Source organism: Papio anubis, chromosome 8, assembly GCF_008728515.1.
Source record: "Papio anubis isolate 15944 chromosome 8, Panubis1.0, whole genome shotgun sequence".
NCBI lineage: Eukaryota > Metazoa > Chordata > Mammalia > Primates > Cercopithecidae > Papio > Papio anubis.
Window position 1 is genome coordinate 38,578,725 of NC_044983.1, and position 22,447 is coordinate 38,601,171.

Sequence of the window (22,447 nt, forward strand, 5' to 3'; positions counted from 1 at the left end):
ACAGCAGACATTTATTGCTTCACAGTTCTGGAGGCTGGAAGTCCAAAATCAAGGTGTTGGCAGAATTGGTTCCTTCTGAGGACTGTGAGGAAGGAATCTGTTGCAAGCCTCTCTCCTTGGAGAAGATGAATGACCATCTTCTCCCTGTTCCTCTTCAGATTGTCTTTCTTCTATGTATATCTGTGTCAAAATTTCCCCTTTTTATAAGAATGCCAGGCGTTTTGGATTAAAAGCCCACCCTACTATAGTATGACCTCATCCTATTTACATATGCAATGACTCTACTTCCAAATAACTTCACATTCTGAGGTACTGGGGATTACAAATTCAACATATGAATTTCGAGGGGCACAATTTAACCAATAACAATTCTTTTCCTGATCACCCTTGTATGCTGGGTGTGCACACAGGAGCAGCTAACTGGTTTACCGGTTTTCAGACAGGAAGAAAATGTTCTTGAGGAATTGTACCCATAAACCTCATCTATATCTGCATTTGATTTGTCTGAAGAGATCCTAGATTTCAAGATCATTGCATTGGGATAAAATTACAGGGAACTTAGAGGATCAGTCAGTGTATTTTGCAGGTGGGAGGGATGTGAATTGTTGTGGACTGAGGAGGTGGATTCTGGCAGACTGTAACCAAGGAGAGCCACAGTATCTCCCATCCTGCATGATCTTCTGGAAAGGACCTTGACACTTCTCCATCCAAAGTTGGGATCTCATTATCCTTCCCTTGAATCCTTGTTGACCTTAACAAACTCATTTGGCCAATAGAACGTGGGAGATATGACAGTCTATTATCGATGACTCAAACTCATATAAGCATCATTACAGCCTCTGTCCGGATATCTTGGAGTATTTGTTCTTGGAGGATTCCTTTTTGGAATCCATTTGCCTTAGTGTGAAAAGTCCACGGAAAGACCATATTCACAAGCTCCACCTACATTTCCAGCCAATGCTAGCATGATCATCCAGCCACTTGAATGAGTTCATCTTAGGATATGCAACCCATTTGAGCTTTTAGATGACTGCAGCCCCTAACAATGCCTGCCTTCAAGCATTCAAAAAATTAGAATAGAAAACCATGTAGTTGAGCCCAGTTCCTCTCAGAACTAGAACATTTACAAATAGTTTTAATGCATTACCATTCAAAATCTCACAGACGTGTGTGTGTGTGTGTGTGTGTGTGTGTGTGTCTGGTGTGTGTGTGTGTGTGACAGTGTGTGTGTATTGGTAAAAGAGGAGATTGAGGAAATGTTCAAGGATCATCTGGAAAAAAAAGAAGAAAATGTATTAGCAAAGAAAATTTTGAAAACAAATGTAACTATGGAAGATTTACTAGAATTGAAACATTTTAAAGCTACAATAGTCAAAATGCTGACACAGGCACAGAAAGAGAGGCATTATAGCAAGAGAGAGAGAGGAAGAGAGAGGAGAACTCCATAGTTTACTTCAAGATGGAGTTAAAGTTAACTATAATAAATAAGTTATTTTCAGATAACTATAAATTTAACTATAATTAGTGAAACTGAAAAATAGAGTCTGTGGCTATAACCCTAGACACATCTACCATATTCTCTCCACCAGGTTCTAATAATAGCTTCCTATCTTTTTTTTTTGAGACAGGGTCTCACTCTGTCACCCAGGCTGGAGTGCAGTGGCACAATCACGGCTTACTGCAGCCTCAACCTCCAGGGTTCAGGAGAGCCTCCCTCTTTAGCTTCCCAAGTAGCTGGGACTACAGGCACACACCATCACACCCAGCTAATTTTTGTAGAGACAGAGTTTCGCCATGTTGCCCAGGTTGTTATTGAACTCCTGGACTCAAAGTGATCCTCCCACCTTGGCGTCTCAAAATGCTGAGATTATAGGCATGAGCTACTGTGCTTGGACATAATAACTTTTAAAAAGGAAACAAATGATATGAAAAACAGTTAAATGTTATGCTCAGAAAATTAGGGTTATTTATGCATGATTATGTAATACATTGTGATGGAAATTGGAGGGTTTTGATTCTGGAAGTCTGAGTTTTGCCCACTGGAACAAACTTGATTTTTCTACACAAGCACCCTCGATAATACTCAACACATCTGAGAGGCTGTATAGTTAGGAAACCAAAAGTAATATTGGTTCAAACTTAATTAAGCAGATGACATGATAAATTAGAGCATAAACTGCCACACTCATTTTAGCAGAACCTAAACTCAGATTCGAAAATGAAGTTATTTTCCAAGTCATAGGAAAAATCACAGTTGTTTGGGAATCGCCTATCTCATTCTTTAAGCAATGGAGACAGCTAAAAGTAAATGAATGGGATCTTTTCACCTGATATATTTGGTTTAGTACCTTCTCAGTTCTTCTTGGATTAATTAGTTATTGTTATCATTTCAAATATAGACCTTTGCTATAAGAATCACACAAACATATTACATATTCCTTAAATGTGGTACAAAATCAATTTTATAAGGCTTTTGTTCAGAGATTATCTGAGTTTATACTACTAAATTCATCAAGTTCATGTGTTCATTGAACAGATATTTATATATCCAGGCTATCTTCTAGGTGTTGGGTGAACCAGGTAAATAAACTTTGCACTTTCAGATATTTATATATTGTATAAGGATAAAAAGATACACATATGATAAATATGCATATATAAACATTATAAATGTATGTATTTACTATATATGTAATGACTTAAAACTGTTTCAGAGTGTGATAAACACTATGAATAAAAGAAAATAAAATTGAATTATGCAATAAAGAGTTGGTTGTGGGAGAACCAACCACAAATCATTTGAAAAATATTTAAAATATATGTTATTTGTCTCTCTAAATCCTGTTAGACTTTTTATCTAATTTATGATTCTCCTTCCTCGACTGAATTTGTGTGTCTTCTCTCTCTTTTATAGAACTCTTCTCTCTCTGTTCTCTTAGGTCTAACACAGCTGGAAAATTCTGAGTGAATTCTAAATTAATTTCCTGGGGCTGCCATATGAGTTACCACAAAGCAGGGTGCATAAAACAACAGAAATTTGTTTGTTTTTTGAGATGGAGTCTCACTCTGTCACCCAGGCTGGAGTGCAGTGGCACCATCTCAGCTCACTGAGACCTCCATGTCCTGGGTTAAAATGATTCTCCTGCCTCAACTTCTCAAGTAGCTGGAACTACAGACACACCACCATGCCCAACTAATTTTTGTATTTTTAGTAGAGACGAGGTTTCACCATGTTGGCCAGGCTGGTCTTGAACTCCTGACCTCAAGTAATCTGCCACCTTGGTCTCCCAAAGTGCTGAGATTACAGGCGTGAGCCACGGTGCCCAGCAAGAAATTTATTTTTTCATGTAAATGTATTTTGTCTATTCTGGAAGCTGGAAGTTAGACATCAAGATAGCAGCAGGACGTGTTCTCTCTGAAGGCTCTTGGGGAGAAATTCTCCTTTGCTTCTGCTAGTTGCTGGTGGTAGCTGGAAATTCCTGAAATTTCTTGGCTTATAGATGCATCACTCTAATACATGCCTTCACCTTCACACGGCCTTCTTCCTGATGTGTCTGTGTCTAAAATTTCCCTCTTCTTGTGAGGATACCATTAACTCATTAGGGCCCATCCTAATCCAGTATGCCTTTAACTTGATTTGATTATATTTGCAAAGACTATTTCCAAATAAGGTCATATTCACAGACTTTGGAGACTAGGATGCCAACTTATCTTTTTGGGGATACAATAATGGCCTCTATGGAAAGGGATCATTAGAATGAGGATCTGACAAATGAGAAAAAGAAAGCCCAAGGCAGCCCTGGGGGAAAAATACTTCCATATAAAGAACAGTATAAAAATCCTAAAGAGGTTAAGGTTAAGAGGCAGAAACACCAATGTGACTAAAGGGGGTTGTCGGGGGACAGGGCGGAGGTGCAGGCGGTGGAGAGAGAGAGAGAGAGAGAGACAAAGTAAGTCAGGCCATATATGTGGGCAAGAACCAAATTGCAGTGAACTTTGTAAGCTGACGTAAGAAGTTCTGATTTTATTCTATTCAACGTGAAGCTGAATAATTTTATTTGGAGAAAAGTTATTATCTGTATTTAAAGGAAACCATCATGTTTGTTGGCTGGGTGCAGTGGTTCATGCTTGTAATCCCAGCACTTTGGGAGGGTGGTGGATCACTTGAGGCCAGGAGTTCAAGACCAGCCTGGTCAACACAGCGAAATCCCCTTTCCACTAAAATTACAAAAGTCAGCCAGGCTTGGTGGCATGACCCTGTAATCCCAGCTACTGGGGGAGGCTGAGGCAGGAGAAGTGCCTGAACCCAGGAGGCAGAGGTTGCAGTGAGCCGAGATCATGCCACTGCACTCCAGCCTGGGCCGCAGAGTGAGACTCTGTCTCAAATCAATCAATCAATCAATAAAAATAAGACACATTTGTGGTAGTTCACACGAAAAACAGTGGAGCTAGAATATGGTGACAGCAGAGGAGTCAGTGGAGGAGAAAAACTTGGGGAAGCCGGTCCATCATTCAGAATTCGTGAAATGGAATGTGAGGTGGGAGGAAGAGCGGAAATGAGATGAGGGAAAGATGCGCAGGTGGGTATTGTTGCCATTAACTCAGACCAGATGGGCTGGGAGGGAAAGAAGATTGTCGACTCTGAGGTGGAGTAGAGACTGAGTTGTAGTTTTTTGGTTGTTTCTGTTTTCCCTATGTCTATCTCCTCCATTAGTATAAAGTCTTGAGTGGAGAAAGTATACTGCTATGGTATAGAGTCAGCACTTGAAAAATACATGAAAAAAGTATGTTATCCATCTCTCCAAACCCTGTTAGACTCTTCATTCAATTTATGACTTCCCTAACTTCTTGACCCCATTTAAATGTTTTCTCTCTCTTTCATAGAGCTCTTCCCTCTTGGTTCTCTTGGGTATAACACAGCTGGAAAATTATTCGCATGCATAAAGTCCGCTTCCAAATGTCTCACACAAAGGTGATGGCTCTGTAGAAAAAGTAGGCACCTGCAGTCACAGGAACTGGGATAGCCATTCCATCTTAACTATCTAATATCCTGTGCGATACTTAACTGCCCTGCAGCTTAGTTATGTCTAGAGTTTAACACATTGCTGTGATAATTGCTTTAGATAATATCTGGAGTATAATACTGTGGCTAAAGCACACCATGAATCAGATATGGGAGAAAAGAGGAGGGAGAGGTAGAAGCCCCGACTCGGACAATGATTAGCGATGCAGCCACTTGGTGAAAAACCATCGGGCTTTGCATTCAGAGAGACCCAAACAAAGACCAAGGCCCTGCGTATTCATTTAACTGAGCCTCAGTTTCCACAAATGTCTGACTACTACCCACCTTGTGGGACTGCAGTGATGATTTGAAAAGTGTATAAAAGGTGCCTAGGGCAGGGGAAACATGAAATATTACTTTCCCTGCCCTCTTTCCTCACCCACACGTGGATCCCTGCTTGACAGGATGCTGGGTATTTACAGTAATCATCTATCTAGTGTTCAATTTCAGACAGTAACTTGTCACACAAACTTCTTCTCCAGTGTTTCTAAAAAAGAAACGAATTCTGCCTCTCTCACTATCGCTAAAATAAAGATAATTGATAACTGAGGGGAATGCCAGGGGTATAAGAGCAAAGTTAGGAAAACATCTTAACTGTTTCCTAAAATGATGAATGTGTGGTCTGATCCAGAGGCGGGAGTTGAAAAGTGAGATGTCTTCTTGCTTCCTGTAGTTCTCGGGAGGTTGGAGGGGGTCTCTAAAAAACTAAGTCTCGAGTTGTGCTGCAGTCACTCAAGTTTCAGAGAAACAATAGCAAACTTCTGAGAGGGGGATTGGAGCTCTGCAACTCCTCACTCCGATCCTTCTTCCACATCTCTTCTAAAAGACTGCAGCCCTCTCAGCTCTAAAATGATCGGATGCCATGCTCATGGGATTTGGTTATATGTAAAGGACCCAGCAACAAGGTCATTCGCAAAATACCTGCTAAATAGATGCTGCCATCTGATGTGGTCTTTAATGGTTTTAGTGGCTTTTACGCAAGTAGAATATGATGAACTAAGCCTGAGATTTAGGCAGCATTCTGTTATTTCTTTTCTTTTCTTTTTTTTTTTTTTTAAGTATCTTTTGATATCAGTGACTTCCTGCCAGGAGTACAAAGAGGAAGGAAGGTGAGGGAGCCAGAACAGCCGATTCCGTTTTGACACAGCCTGGGCCTTTTGTGTAACCCTAGGGATTTGGGCCTCTGAAGCATGAAGGGCCAGTGGGCGCGTAACCTCGCAGCTGCTCACGGTACAGTCTCTGGCTGGGCTCCCTACTTCCCTCTGGACGAAGAGCTGGGGATGAACTGCAGCACACTCTGTGAACACAGAAACTGATTGGACAAGGAGAACGTCCGGGAACTCGGTGTTCTGAAATGTCTTTAAGGTTAGAAAAACAGAATGTTGGAAATGAACTGGGAATTGAAAAGAGAGAATCAGCCACAGTTCAAGTGAGCAGAATTTGCCAGAATGCTGTGCATATTTCTTTGGAAAGTCGACATAAGTGAGCTTCAGACTAGACACTTAGCAGACCCTTAACATATACTTTGTGATTAATGAATAAATGCTCTTTATTCATAAATAGCATGGTTAGTTGTGAAATCCAATAAGGATCAATGGTTAAGCAGCTGAGTGGAACTTGTCACCACGAAGGAGAGTTGACTGTACTTTTGTTGACTGCATGAAGCTGAAGCTCTGCAGTGTGTTAGGAGAGAAATAAGGCTTGAATGCAAATACCTGCTCTAAAAAGCACCACTCTCTATCCTGTTGCAAAGTAGGTTTCACAGAAGGGAAGGCATTTGTCATCCGGAAAGAAGCAGGCAGGAGGCTGGAGCACTAAAGACATACTTTGTCCACTATCCAGATTTGTAGGAGCTCAGCCTTTGGTTTGTTTAATCTAGGCTGGGGCACCAAAAAGCAGCTTATGCCCCTCAGAAAAGTTCCTCAACTGTGGAGTCTAATCTGTTAAAAAAGTTTATGATAGCAGTGGCTCATGCCTGTAATCCCAGCACTTTGGGAGGCTGAGCCAGGGGGATCGCTTGAGCTCAGGAGTTCAAAACTAGCTTAGTCAACATAGCAAGGCCCTATCTTTATAATTTTTTTAAAGGTTATGGTTCCAAGTCTTTGCTATTGTAAACAGTGCTGTAATAAACATACGTGCGTGTGTGTCTTTATAGTAGAATGATTTATAATCCTTTGGGTATATACCCATTATTGGGATTGCTGGGTCAAATGGTATTTCTGGTTCTAGATCCTTGAGGAATCGCCATATAGTTTTCCACAATAGTTGAACTTATTTACACTTCCACCAACAGTGTAAAAGCATTCCTATTTATCCACATCCTCTCCAGCATCTGTTGTTTCCTGACTTTTTAATAAATGCCCATCAATGATAGGCTGGATGAAGAAAATGTGGCACATATACACCGTGGAACACTGCGCAGCCATAAAAAGAATGAGTCCATGTCCTTTGCAGGGAGGGACATGCGTGAAGCTGGAAGCCATCATTCTCAGCAAACTAACACAGGAACAGAAAACTAAGCATGGCATGTCCTCACTCATAAGTGAGAGTTGAACAATGAGTACACATGGACACAGGGAGGGGAACGTCACATACTGGGGCCTGTCAGGGGGTGGGGGACAAGGAGAGGGAGAGCATTAGGATAAATACCTAATGCATGTGGAGTTTAAAACCTAGATGACGGGTTGATGCAGCAAACCACCCGTCATATGTATACCTATGTAATAAACCTGCACGTTCTGCACATGTATCCCAGAACTTAACGTAAAATAAATAAAATTTTTAAGAAGGTTATGGTGGTTCCATTCTGTTTACAAAATCTACGTGGTAGGACATATGGCATAGCTCAGTCAACATTTCAGCTGAACCCATTTTAATCCCTAGAGGGATTATTTAATGCGGGTAGTTTCTAAATAGTTCTAAAGTAAAACTTAGAATGCAGTTAACTAGAAATAACACTTAATAAGATTTGTGAGCATATGTAGAATATTATACCTTGAGAAGAAAAATGACAAAAGATAACACAGTAAGTTGATGTCAGGGACTTTGAAAAATTGTGGGAAAATAAATGAAAGTCAGTACATGCTAACAGTAAACAGTTATTTGATATTGTTCAGTGATCAATATCAAACACTTATTTGATATCAAACACTTATTTGACTCAACCTTGGAGCTCCGTTTACCCTTCCCCCATCCAAATCACTTACCTGTCTCCAAATCACTAGACCCTACTGCATTTACTTCCAACATTAATCAATGTTCAAAACAACTACAAAGTTCAGAGACTGTGATCCATTTCCTCTGCATCTGAGACTTAAAATCCATAATATATCCTTTTGAGTGCTAATCTATGAGTGATCCTGAAACACATTACTATACTAAACGCTACTTTCTCTCCCTTCCCAGAGCAGCCTTAACCCCTTTAGGCTGTCTAAAAACTTAGGTTTGACATACTCGAGTAGAAAACTAAGTTTCTCTCTAGAGGTACATGCTTAGATTTTATGCAGTTATATGAACTTGCCTGGCATTTTAGGCAGTCTTAATTGATGTATCAACAAATAGTAAATTAGCTGCGGGTCAGTTTTTCATGCCATGCATTCTAAAACAGGTGGCTGTTGAGTAGGGAGTGTGGTTAGGTCTTGGGAGTGTATTTATCAACTTTTGCCCAGAGCTATGCAGGACCTCACCCCATACCCAACAGCACCGCTAGTATCCTTTGTCATTGTCCTCTTCTCACTACCTTGGTTCTCCAGCTTCCATTTCATTATCCCTCTATAAATGGAAGAAGGGACACTTTGGGATGTTTGAAGGAGTGACTCACAGGACTAATAAACATATATAGTATTCGTTTCTCTAGGAGACAGCAAAGTGGATGGAAGGCACTAGAAATAAAATTAAAACTTTATTTTATTAAGTAAATGGACAAATACACAAAGAAAGACATGAATGAGTGTTCATATGTTCTAAATTGAGACATTTTATATGTTCCTACAATTTAGTTAAAGAGATATTTTTAAAACAACTCCAAAAATGATGGTAGTGTAGTACGGGATTATCTGTCAGTGCAGGGTAGTTATGTTGAAGGTCTTACACAAAACTGCCCAAAACAGCAGCAGCAGCAACTCATTATGCAAAAGTTTATTGAAGAAAATGATGACTATCTCCCCTGCACAGCAGTGGAAAGGTCATTAAAATTATCCAGTTGAGAGGTTTTCAAACTGTACGTTATGGCCCACTAGTGAGTTCTGAGATCGGTTCCATGGGCTGGGAGCAGTTTTTTGTTAAATATGATAGAATAGAATATAATAGAATGAAAAACAATATAGGGCATAAGGCTAGTAAAGTTACTTCTTTTTGAAATTTGTGTTTCAGTTGTAATACGTATCAATTATATTTGTGCCCTACACACACACACCCCAAACACACCCACAAACATCCTTTTTAAAACTTTTTAAATTTTTTAAAATCAGAGTCTCATTCTGTCACCCAGGCTGGAGTGCAGTTGCATGATTCCAGCTCACTGCAACCTCCACCTCCCAGATTCAAGCGATTCAGCCTCCGAAGTAGCTGGGACTAGAGGCGCACACCACCACGCCCAGCAAATTTTTTTGTATTTTTAGTTGAGATGCGGTTTCTCTATGTTGACCAGGCTGGTCTCGAACTCCTAACCTCAAGTGATCCACCCACTGAGGCCTCCCAAAGTGCTGAGATTACAGATGCAAGCCACCGTGCTTAGCCTGTTCTTTTATTATAATAACCGAAACAAAACTATTACACTATTATATGTGTGTGTAACTTGGTGACATAGGCTACAGTTCATAGGCCAAAAATAAGATAAATAAAAATAAACACTAATCTATTCCCACTAATGACAAGCCTCTGCTCTACACCTGCTTGGTAGTCATCCAAGTGACTCTGTGTGAATGCCGTCACTGCTTGTTCTTTCATGAACTCTCTCTTTAATTTTGCTGAGTCAGAATATGTCTTCCTGGAGCTTACTGATTAGCCTGATTTCTATCTATCCCTAGGTGCCTTTCAGAGAAGCTGAGTTTTTCTTCCACACAATAGCCCTTCAAACATTTGAACTGAGACATGTTGTCCCTGCTGAGGTTTCGCTTCACCTCACAAAGCATTCCAGGACTTCCACTCAGTTGATGTGATGAACCTTTGCTGATTAAATTTCTGTATATACCCTCACCAGTTTGGGCTGCGTATAGCTCTTAGAAAGATAGAATTAGGTTGTCCTGCAAAGAGAAGAGCCAGATGTGGCTGCACCCTGATCAGGAAAAGAAAAGAAATAGACGATGAGCTTCAGGAATGGCCCTGGGTATCATTTACAATACTACTTATCACATCTGGGAAGCTCATGTAAGAAGTTCTAGTTCCCTTCTGGATCCCTCCTGGAGAATGACTGAAGTGTGGCAATGTCACAAAACACAGCCAGAAGCATGCATTGAGCGAGTTGGAATGAGGAGTGGGAAGAGATAGTTCATAAAGACTTATTTTGGCTTTAGTTGTAGATTTTAGAAACACACACACTAGTATAAATACATATAAATATCTCATGCTCACTTCCTGAGAAAAACATGCTAGTTTATATTCACAACCGTTTTCTTTTTAAAGAAGCTATAAATACCAGGGGCTCAATATCGGAATCTGAACAGCTAATTAAAATTTTTTAAAAAGAACAGCTTATCTTCCATTCCTTTTTTAGGAAACATTTCAAATATAGACTGATGGTTTAACAAAAGACAGCTGTTTCATTTCACATGCAAAAACATCATATGAAAAGAGGCACTTCTAAAAAATTGTTTTGGCTGTAATTCTTTTCAATAAAGTAGCAGATTTTTCACCATGTTTTGACAGAAAGCCTTTGAAAATGCACTTCATCAGATTTATTTTTTGAAATCTGTATTGCTTCAGAATTTCTTCCTATTTCCTCTTTATGATCCAAAATAAATGTTAGAACTGAAATTTCTAAATTGAACTACTATTCTTTCTTATCAGCAATAATTAAAGATTGAAAATGTATTTAACAAAGTTTGTTAAAAGAAAAATGTTAACTGATTAATTTTAAAAAGAGATCAACCACAACTACGAAAGAATAGAAACCTAGAATAGACCTTATGTGAAAATGACCCCAAACAACTAACTACTTAGGAGAATGATTGTCACTTCAGTTGTTAAGTATAGAAAAATGAAAGACACTCAACATCAGAAAAATAGAAACAACACAGCCACTAAGCGGCGGTTTCATCTTTGTATGTTGCTTATCCCTCTCTGGACTAAATACTAAATTTTTTTTTTATGTGAAAGAATTCTAAAACTACTTAAAATTTACTTCATGCCAGCCATCATTCTGGATTCTGGATTTATACATAACTTGAGTGAAGAAACTTGATGATTTTTACTGAAAAATAATAAAGAATTAAACGTATATTTCAGATTTCTCCTCTGAGCTCTAGTTTCCTATATTCAGCAGCCTCCCTGGCTGTGCTGCAGGCATTTCAGGTTTACTGCTTTGCATGTCTGAACTCTTGATCTTTCTCCTATGCTCTCTCCACCTTCACCTGCCCTACCTCAGCCTTCCTGACCAACCTGCTCAAGACTCAACCTGGGAGCTCCGTTAACCCTTATCCCACCCTCTAGCCAAATCACCAGATCCCATTGCGTTTACTTCCAAAATGCCTTTCAAATAATCTGCTTGCTCTCTGAAACCATGATTGTTCTTTTTTGGTTGTTGTCTTTAATGGCCCAACTGCCAAAGTGCAAAGGGTCATTACGGGAATTAAATAAAATTGCATACGTTGTCATTTAACACTACTCTAAAAACAATCCTTTTATTAAGCAATCTAGGGACTTTGAACATAGCGAGAAATGTAGATCTAATCCCTGCTTTTGATAGAAGTAGCCTTTAAATGAGTAATCCCCAAAATAAATGTATGTTTGCAAACTCTAATAAGTGCTACTAAAGAAGAGTAATGGGTATATTGGCAGGAATTTGGAAAGCCTCACTGAGCAAAGTGACTTCAAAAGAAAACAAAATCTAAAAACTTGAGCAGTTTTCCTTCCATGCTTGTAACCTTTTAAAGACTGCCAGTTGCACTTGGGATAACATTTTAAATCTCTAACATGGCCTTCAGCGCCCTGCAGCATTTGGCTTCCGCCTGCCAATCTAGCCTTGTCTTCCTCTCCTCTCCTCGTTGGTTTCTGTTCCCCATGTACGTTGTCTTTATGTCTGTTTTTCTGCTTCTAACTCATTCCTACCGCAGGGCCTTTGCACGGGATTTTCCTTCCATCTTCAAAGCTCCTTGCTGTGCTCTTCCACAGGCTTTCCAGGACCCCACCAATTTAAATGAAGCCTCACCTTGTTTTCCCCTTTGTATCTTTGGATGATTTTCATTCTCTAGCATGTATAAACATTTTCTTCGTATAATTACATGTTTACTTATTTGTTTAAAGTCTCTTTTCTTCTTTAGACCTCGTGTTCCACAAATACAAAGGCCATGTCCATTTCCCTCTCAATGTATGCCTGACACAGAGTAGATATTCAACAAATATTTGTGAATAAATCTATAAATCACTGAATAAGTTCATGAAAAGGCAAATGGAAGAAAGCTGCAGTAGAATCTTTTAACTGTAGGAGATGAATAAATAATGAGCATAATGAAGAAGCTATGCTATGGTAGAAAAAAACACAGAATTTGAAATTAGAAAATAAAAGTTCCAGGGTTAGCTCTTCATTTAATTAGCTCTAAGATTTTGGAAATCTCATTTAACTTCTGTAATCTTATGTTTTATTCATCTGTAAAATGAAGATAATATCAGTGATGTAGTGAAAGTCAAATGAGATAATACATGTGAAAGTGCTTTGTAAATTCAAACACAGCATGAACTTTTTTGTGTTAAAGCAAAAATGTCCAGGGACAATTCAGCTGATGTTTAAAGTACAAATTTCAGATTGCTGGCCTCTACACTCCAGTCGCCTTCAGGAAATTGCCACAGAGGTAAGCTAGTGCACAAAGACAGCATCAAAGTAAATTCTGTGCACTTAATTTCTTTTATCTATTAATGTAATAATTAAATAACTGTGCATTGGATGTACATTACGTACCAGCTGCTATGCCATGCACTAAAGCTATAAGTAAGAATGCACCATCATTTTTAATTTAAAAAGACAAACCTAAGGCACAGTGCATGGCAAAAGGAGGAGCAACAAAGAATCAGGGAACTCTTGGCAGAAGAGATTTTGGAGATATAAAAAAAATTGGAAATGATTCAGGTTTAACACTTACCATGGACAGATTGTTTAGCCTCAATGGGTCCAATTCCTTGCTTGGGTGAAAATTAAGGTCAATAATATCTACCTCCAATATGGTTGTAAAGAGTAATTTAGTTATTATATGTAGGAAACCAGGTATACTAGTCACTTAATAAATTTTTGTTTTCTTCTTTATGTTTTTTTCTCAAATCTCTTCATTGGACACAAAACTAATGAGGCTCATTTATTGCTCACAAATAGATACTAAATCTCTTGGTATAATGAACAAAAACAGGAAAACTGATGCCTGGAAGAAAATAGGCTAGACCAGAAGCTGCTTCTTTTAATCAGCCTTCATTATCTTCTGTCTTTACTGCAGAAAGCACAATTCTATAAGGTGTCCACATGCAATTTGTGAATCTTGCGAATATCTTTTTAGATCCTGTTATCCACATCATTCACTGAAAATATTTATACAAAGAAGGAAAAGAACAGGATGGCAACAGTAAACACCTTTCCAAGCATACATAGAGTTAGCATACATAGAGTCCCCTTTGGCAAAAAACATCAGCAAATTGTAACCTTAGGGCATGTGTCACATTTCTGGGAAACAAACTGACATTGTTTTCCTGCAGACGGTCTTGTCCTCTAAACAATTTTGAAACTCCTTAATCTCTCAAATTCATCTGAATGCTTGTAGGCAGTACTCAAGGAGAGCTGTTCAATGTCATGTAAAAATATAATCCAGACTTTCTGAAGACAGAGCTTGCAGCTCATTTGAAAGCAATGCAGGATAGAGTTTAAGATCATGGACTTTGGAGTCAAGTAGCCCTGGCTTCAGGTTGTCTTATAGCTGAAGGGAGAGGGGAGTATATTATTTTCCCACGGCTGCTGTAAAAAACTGACATGAATTTAGTGAGTTCAAACAACACAAATTTATTATCTTACAGTTTAGAATGCCAGATGTCTAAAATGGATCTGCAGGAATCTGTTCTTTCTGGAGGATCTAGGGGAGAATCTGTTTCCTTGTCTGTTCCAGTTTCTAACTGCCGTCCACATTCCTGTGCCACAGCTCCTTCCTCCATCTTCAAAGACAATAACCCAGCATCTTCTCTCCTTTCTGACCTTCTGACTCCCTCTTGTAAGAACTCATGATTACATGGGCTGCCCGGATAATCCCAGCTAAATCTCCACATCTGAAGATGTTGAACTTGTTCATACCTGCAAGATCTCTTTTGCTGTTTACAGTTCCCATTTGCTTATATTCATAAATTTCAGGGATTAACACATGGACATCTTATGGAGCCATCCTTCCATTTATTACAGGGAATAGATTGTTTATCGCCTCAGTTCTCATATTTTTGACTTAAGAACTGCAATAGTTCCTATTGCAAAGGGTCGTTAGGAGAATTAAATATAATTGCATATGCTGTCATTTAACATTACTATAAAAACAATCCTTTTATTAAGTGATCTTGGAACTTCGAACATGGTGAGAAAGGTAGATCCAATCCCTGCTCTTGACAGAGCCTTTGAATGAGTAATCCCCCAAATAAAAGGATGTTTGCAAACTCTAATAAAAAGTGCTGCTAAGGAAGAGTAATGGGTATGTTGGCAAGAATTAGGAAAGTCTCTCTGAGCAAGTAGCTTTTAGTTGAGATTGTATGAACAACCAGGAATTACCTACCTGAGACAAAAAGTTATTGTATATATATAAAATAGAGTATAAAATAAAAAATACATAAATATATATACTTTATATATATACTTATATAATTACATACCTGAGACAAAAAGTTATTGTATATATATAAAATAAAGTATAAAATAAAAAATACATAAATATATATACTTTATATATATACTTATATATACTTACATAATTACATACCTGAGATAAAAAGTATTTAAAACAACATTCTAGAAAAGGAGAAAGATATGCAAATCCTTACAGCAGGAATGAATGTGATGTATCCAAGGAATTTGAAAGCATAAAGACACAGCAGGTCATGTTCAAAGAGGTCATGCAAAGTTTACGGCAAGAGTGATTTAATCAGAGCGCTTATTAGGAAATATGGCTCTGAGTGCTGTGCAGGGAACTTGGGGCAAGAGGGAAATCAGGAATGCCAGGAAAGCTAGTTATTTGGTTTTAGTCTAGCGAGAGATGATAGAATATTTTAGGCTGGGGTCCCGAGGAAACAGACTCTGAGATGCGGATCAGCGGCAGGTGACTGGTTGTGGAGTGCCGTCAGCATCAATGCCTGCAGATGGGAAAGATGCAAGATTGGACAGAGGGAGATCTCAGCCTACCCTGAAAGGTGTTCTGAAGGTTAGATGACCCCTTAGAGTTGACATGGACAAGGGGAGCGGGATTTTACACCACCATGTGGATCAGTCACTGGATATAGCTGCCCCTGGAAGGGAAAAAGGGTAACCTTAGGTGATGTAAGCTTCTTCAGTAGTGGCAGTCCCTAAAGCGGGCTGATAGCTGAGCACCTGGGAAAATCTTAAAGGGAGTTCTGGATCATGCATCACAGCATCCACCATATGAAGGGTTGGCATAAATGGCAATGAAAATAGAGAAAGTAGATGGCTTTGGGAAACATTTTCTAGATAGAACTGACAGAACTTGGCCATAGATTATGTACAGGGAGAGAAAGAAAGGGAGTTATTAAGGATCATAGCAAGGTTTATTTTATAACAGAATGAATATGTATACCATATTTTTATATATTTGTATTGATTAGTTAGATAAATAAATGAGTCTACACTTCAGGGGCCAGGGCTAGGCAGGAATCAAAATTTAGGAGTAATCAATAAATAGGGTATCAGAAAAAGCATGATCCCACATAAGAATCACCTCAAGAAAGAACATAGTATAAGAAGATTGAGGCCGGGCACAGTGGCTCACGCTTGTAATCTCAACACTTTGGGAGGTCGAGGCAGGTAGATCACCTGCGGTCAGGAGTTCGAAACCAGCCTGACCAACATGGTGAAAACCCGTCTCTACTAAAAAAAAAAAATACAAAATTAGCTGGGCATGGTGGTGCGTGCCTGTAATCCCAGCTACCTGGGAGGCTGAGGCAGGAGAGTCACTTGAACCAGGAGGCAGAGGTTGTGGTGAGCCAAGATCATGCCATTGCACTCCAGCCTGGGCAACAAGAGCGAAACTCTGTCTCACAAAAAAAAAAAAAAAAAGATTGATAAGTCCTTGAGTTATGACAATAATTAAGAGGGGTTTTGTGAATCCCTTGTCCTCTGCTTGGCACATAATAAAAGCTCAGTAAATCCTTGTTGCCATAATAATAATTTTTTCTAATTCAGCAGGGGAAATGATGCTGCCACAAAAGTGTGCTATATAGGCCTGTAAAATCCATAGCCATAGACAGCAGAACAAAGGGTTCTTCTGGAGCCCTTGGAAAAACTGGAACACACATCAGTTGCATGGTTGGAGAGTTGAACACTGGCACACCTAGAAATGTCTTTCAAGGAGGCATCCTTCAGAAGAAATCAGCCTGGGCTCCTATTTGTCATTCATTCCTCGCATCTAAATTTTCAGCAATCCTCTCAGCTTTACCTTCACAATATGCCAGAATTGGATCAGTTCTCACTACTTCCACATTCTCCCTAGTGGAAACTTTCATCCTCTCTTTCTTGGATTATTTGAACATCTTCTGACTAGTCTTCCTGCTCCCCACTCCCTGCTTGCTTCCCTGAAATCTATTCTCTCCTAAGACGTGTCAGTGATCTTTTAAAATTATAAGGAAAATCATGCCATTTCTTTGCTCCAAATTCTCCAAAGCCTACCTGTCTCCTACAGCCTACGAGCTAAATCCACAATCAAAGACTGTGAGGTTGCACACAGCCTGCTCCTGCCCTCTTTCCACTGCCTACTCGCCGTTACCTCATCTCCTCCCACTCTGCCCTGGTCACTCTGCTCTGACCACACTGGTCCCTGGCTGTTCTCCATACTCCTTGCACACTCTTTTCTTCAACCCTCTGCACTTACTCCTCTGCCCACAGCACCCTTCCTGCAGATATCCACACAGCTGACTGCCTCTCTCACCTCCATCAAGTCTTTGCACAATGTCTCATTACAAGAAGCTGTGCCTGAATATCCTAGGAAAATGTCAACCCTCTCTTTCCACTCCTGTACAACTCTGCTTCATTTTTACTCGTAATATTCATTACTCTCTGACATGGTATATATTATAAATGTATGTTTCTATTGTCTATTTCCCAGTAGAACATACACTTCATTAAGGTAAAAAAAAGGGATTCTTTGCATGGTTTGGTTTGGTTGGTTTTGTTTGGTTTACTGTTTCATTTCCAATGCCTCGAAAAGTTCTGGCTAATAACACACTTTTAATAAATATTGATTAAATAAACGAGTGGATAAGTGAGTGAGTGAATGAATGAAGAAAATATAAGGAGAGTCTCTAACTCAATTTCCTAGTGAGGTACCTTCCCCACTGTGTCTCCCTTTGTGCATTTTCTAGATCTTACTTGACTAGATAAAAAGAAAAATAAAAAGACCTGTTTTTCTTTCTTAAAGGACTTTTCTTTCTTAAAGGACTTTCTTAAATGACTAGAAAGTGGACCAGGCACAAGATCCACAAAGAGAATCTCCAGGACCCTTTGAAGCTCACATTTAGCATATGACAACTCCAGAGGTCAGTGGGGACACTGGCTGGCTTGAATATTGTGAAAGGCAGGAAGAACACATTTATATTCTTCCAAAGAAGTTATTGCTCTATGTCTGGGTAATGCCAAAATCAATTTGAAAACAAAAGATCACCTCATTCATTTCGGGCACGGTGCACGTAAAACACTCGATTAACTTTTCCTGCTGGCTTTTTTGATAGCTATTGTTGTGGATGTATACACAAGCCTAAGGAGATAGCCTCTACTCTTCCTATGATTACTACATTTCAAATGACAATTGTCTTCAGCGACACTTAGCGCTTATACACAATCTCCGAAAAGTCAGCATTTCAAGCTGTGTCATGTCAGCGTTTTGTATGTAAACTCCTGTCCTGGAATTGATCACATGCCAAATTATTATCCTTGATTACTCAACTTTCTCTCAGTAGCTCTGGAGTTGCCCCTGATATGGACGTCCAAAGGGCACTGATGTGGACTGCCAAGTGTTTGCAGTGCACTTTAATTACTTCTCTGGGAATGAAAGCTTTCCTGTGGTTAGCAGAACCCCTTGTTCTAACTGTCGTTTGGGAAGATTTGAGAGTCTAAGCAACCTTGTTTACGTCTTATCTTTGTATTTTCCTGTCTTCAGCTATTTTCTTAAAGGAAGGCCCAGGTCTATATTATCCTACTGCCACATAAGAAGTAAAATGAATACTCACAGCCCTGCCCCTAATCACTGAACACAGCTTTTAGTAACGTTTTACACAAGGACAGGATATTGGCAACTCAACTGTTAAGCCTTTCTGTGATTATTCTTCCTTGAGATCACTCTGATGTCACCAGTGTAATTTGAGCCTGGAGCTTTTGTTCACACTTTAAATAGCAGTCCCAGAATGATTTCACTACAGACTCTCTGGAAAGCCTGGGAGCTGAATTCCGGAAGATCCCCACATCGATGAAAGCAAAGCGAAGCCACCAAGCCATCATCATGTCCACGTCGCTACGAGTCAGCCCGTCCATCCACGGCTACCACTTCGACACAGCCTCTCGTAAGAAAGCCGTGGGCAACATCTTTGAAAACATAGACCAAGAATCACTACAAAGGCTCTTCAGAAACTCTGGAGACAAGAAAGCAGAGGAGAGAGCCAAGATCATTTTTGCCATAGATCAAGATGTGGAGGAGAAAACACGTGCCCTGATGGCCTTGAAGAAGAGGACAAAAGACAAGCTTTTCCAGTTTCTGAATCTGCGGAAATATTCCATCAAAGTTCACTGAGGAGAAGAGAATGGATAAAGATGTTATCCAAGAACGGACATTCAAAGACCAAGTGAGTTTGTGAGATTCTAACAGATGCAGCATTTTGCTGCTACCTTGCAAGCTTCTCTTCTGTCAGGACTCCAGAGGCTGGAAAGGGACCCGGACTGGAAAGAGACCAGGACTGAACAGACTGGTTACAAAGACTCCAAACAATGTCACGCCCCATGCTGTTACAGTGGAGAACAAAATGCTTTCAGCAAGGATATGAAAACTCTCCTGTCCCTGCAGGAAAGGATTGATGCTGATAGAAGAGCCTGGACAGATGTAATGAGAACTAAAGGAAACAGATGGCTGGAGATGACATATATCCAGGGTCACTTTGTCAGGCCCTAGGACTTAAATTTAAGCTGAACTTCTTTTTTTTTTACCAAATAGATAGGGGAAGGGAGGAGGGAGAGGGAGGACAGGGAGAGAAAATACCGTGCATAAATTGTTTACTGAATTTTTATATCTGAATGTTCAAAATGTTGCCAAGCCTGAATGTTGTCTATTGGTATAGATTTTTAGAAATCAATAATTGATTACTTATTTGCACTTATTACAATGCCTGAAAAAGTGCACCACATGGATGTTAAGCACAAATTCAAGAAAGTAAGATGTCTTCAGCAGCTCTGTAAAACCATACGCCACCTTTTGGTTTGTAAAAGGTTTTTTTATACACTTCAAACAGGTTGCACAAAAGTTAAAATAATGGGGTCTTTTATAAATCCAAAGTACTGTGAAAACATTTTATATAGTTTTTAAATCTTCTGACTAATGCTAAAATGTAATCTAATTAAATTTCATACAGTTACTGCAGTAAGCATTAGAAAGTGAATATGATATACTAAATAGTTTATAAAGACGCTATAGTTTCTATAATTTATTTTACTGGCAAATGTCATGCAACAATAATAAATTATTATCAACTTTGTGGCTTTTGGTCTGTGATGTTTGGTCTCAAAGGAAAAAATAAGATGGTAAATGTTGATAGTTACAAACTTTTCTAAAGATGTGTCTCTAACAATAAAAGTTAATTTTAGAGTAGCTTTATATCAATTACCAAACTTTTTCAAAACAAATTCTTACATCAAATACCTGGGAAATGTCTCTGTCTCAATCTTAAAATATAAAATATAGATATAGAAATTGATAGATTGACTCCTTGGCATTGCTATTTATGTATCCATTAAGGATGAGTTTTAAAAGACTTCTTTCTCTTCATACTTTTGAAAACTGTCTTCTATGATTACAGTAGCTATGTACATGTGTACATCCATTTCTCCCAAGCAATATGTTTTGGGTTTAGAGTCTGAATCATGACCAAGATTCTGTGTGTTAATAGCAACAAATATAGAAATAATATTATCTCTTTGCTTATTTCCCATTAAAATTATAACCAAATATTTCTAGGACAGCATACATAAATGCTTGCTATGCTTTCCTAACAAAAAGAAATAAAATTTTTCCAGAAGTTAAGCACTTTAGAAACACCTAAAGTGTTTGTCAAAATGCTGATCACAGTAAGTCAAAACAAGTGAACTACCTCAGATCTGCTGGGAGGGTTACAAGTCAGGATTATAAATACTATGTTTCTAAAAAGAAAATCAAATGGCAAATTCTATGTTCAAATAGATTTTTGAAATTCTATGTTCAAAATAATTTACTCATTCACTGAAGATAATGCAAACCACTTTATTAAAAAGGAGCTCTTTCCAAGAGATCCTTCAGGAAGATGATGCATTAATTTGCAAAATTGTGTGTGTGTGTGTGTGTGTGCATTTTACTAGGAGGAATATTGATAATTTTCATGAGATTTATAGAGACAGCCATAACTCCAAAAAAAGTTATAAACAAAAGAAGGGTTTGGGGAGTAGCAGGAGAATTGGAGGAAGCCTAACCCAGCCTGGGGACATCCTAGACAATTCCACAGAAATTTCCCTGTGCTGCGTTCCGGGAGGATGAAAGAGAAGGCTGTAAAGAGGCCCCCTGCTCCACGACCCTACTTTCCCATCCTTGTGAACTGAGCTTTCTTAATGTTCGCTGCATATGCGAGAAATAACTTCCTTCTCCTGATAGGGCCCATCAGTGAAATTTTTTATTTTCGATTCCAAAATGGAAACACCTCTTGGATGCTAAATGTAGTTCAAGGGTTAAGTGTATTATACATACTCAGAACTATTTACTCTGCCACTGTTGTTTTCAACAGGGTACAAAGTATATCTTCTCCTCTTCACATTAGCATGTATTAAATTGTTTTCTTATGGTATATTACGTTATTTTCTGATTTCAAGGCTGTAACATGGGAGACAAATTAAAAAGCAATTTAGATGCACTCCAAATGGTAGGGAGAATAAAAACACATCCACTGGATTATCACAAACATGTTGTCTTTTCCATTCGTGGAGAACAAAAGTTGGAATCAATTTAATTGCATAAGGATGATTTTTAGCTTCATAATACATTTATTATTTAATGTGAGGTGAAAATAAACATCATTAGAACAGGGAGGATTAGTTCAATTTAGAAATTTATGGCACGAGGATAAGCAAATATATCTCAGGACATCTCACTGTAATTGAAGAAATAAAAGCAGCAAAGATTAAATGGCTCATTAATCATGTTTGTATCTTTAGATCATAATAATAACTTTCACTGAGTGTTTACTATCAGTCAGACAATTTTCTAAGTGTTTTTTTTGTGTGTGTATTATTAATACATCACTTAATTAGTGCCATGACGTAAATACTAAGGGCATGTGTGTGTGTAATCTAGTAATAAAACTGAAGCACAGAGAGGTGCAGTAACCTGGTCAATGACACACAGCTAATAACTCCAGAAATCAAATCCAGGAACTCTGGCCTTCATTCCTAGCCACTAGGCTATACTGGTTCTTTAGGAGAAATCAAGCTTCTCTTTTTCTTTTAAGTAACGATTACTTCTATGTTAGACAGTCATGAAGACAGGAAAGCCTGGCCTCTGAAGAATCACTTTTATCTGATCTGGGTATGTTTGTCTATTTATTTGTTACATGTGCTACCTGAGGAGAGCATCTTAGTTTAATAGTTTTAATTGTATCAAGGATGTGCTTAGATGTAGGCTTTCAAGGCTGCAGTTAAAATAACACTTGTATTAGCACCCTGGAACACAAGGTCACATGTAAGCTCTCTTCTAGGCAGTCAAG

The 22,447-nt window shown here is 38.8% G+C and overlaps 1 protein-coding gene across 1 annotated transcript; it reads left to right on the plus strand.

Annotated features, from left to right (window-relative positions):
- Positions 1–18,817: 18,817 nt before the first annotated feature.
- TCIM (transcriptional and immune response regulator) lies at positions 18,818–20,201 on the plus strand. Its single transcript, XM_003902680.5, has one exon. It carries the CDS (start codon positions 18,922–18,924, stop codon positions 19,240–19,242), a length of 321 nt encoding a protein of 106 aa, XP_003902729.1. The 5' UTR covers positions 18,818–18,921; the 3' UTR covers positions 19,243–20,201.
- Positions 20,202–22,447: the final 2,246 nt, after the last annotated feature.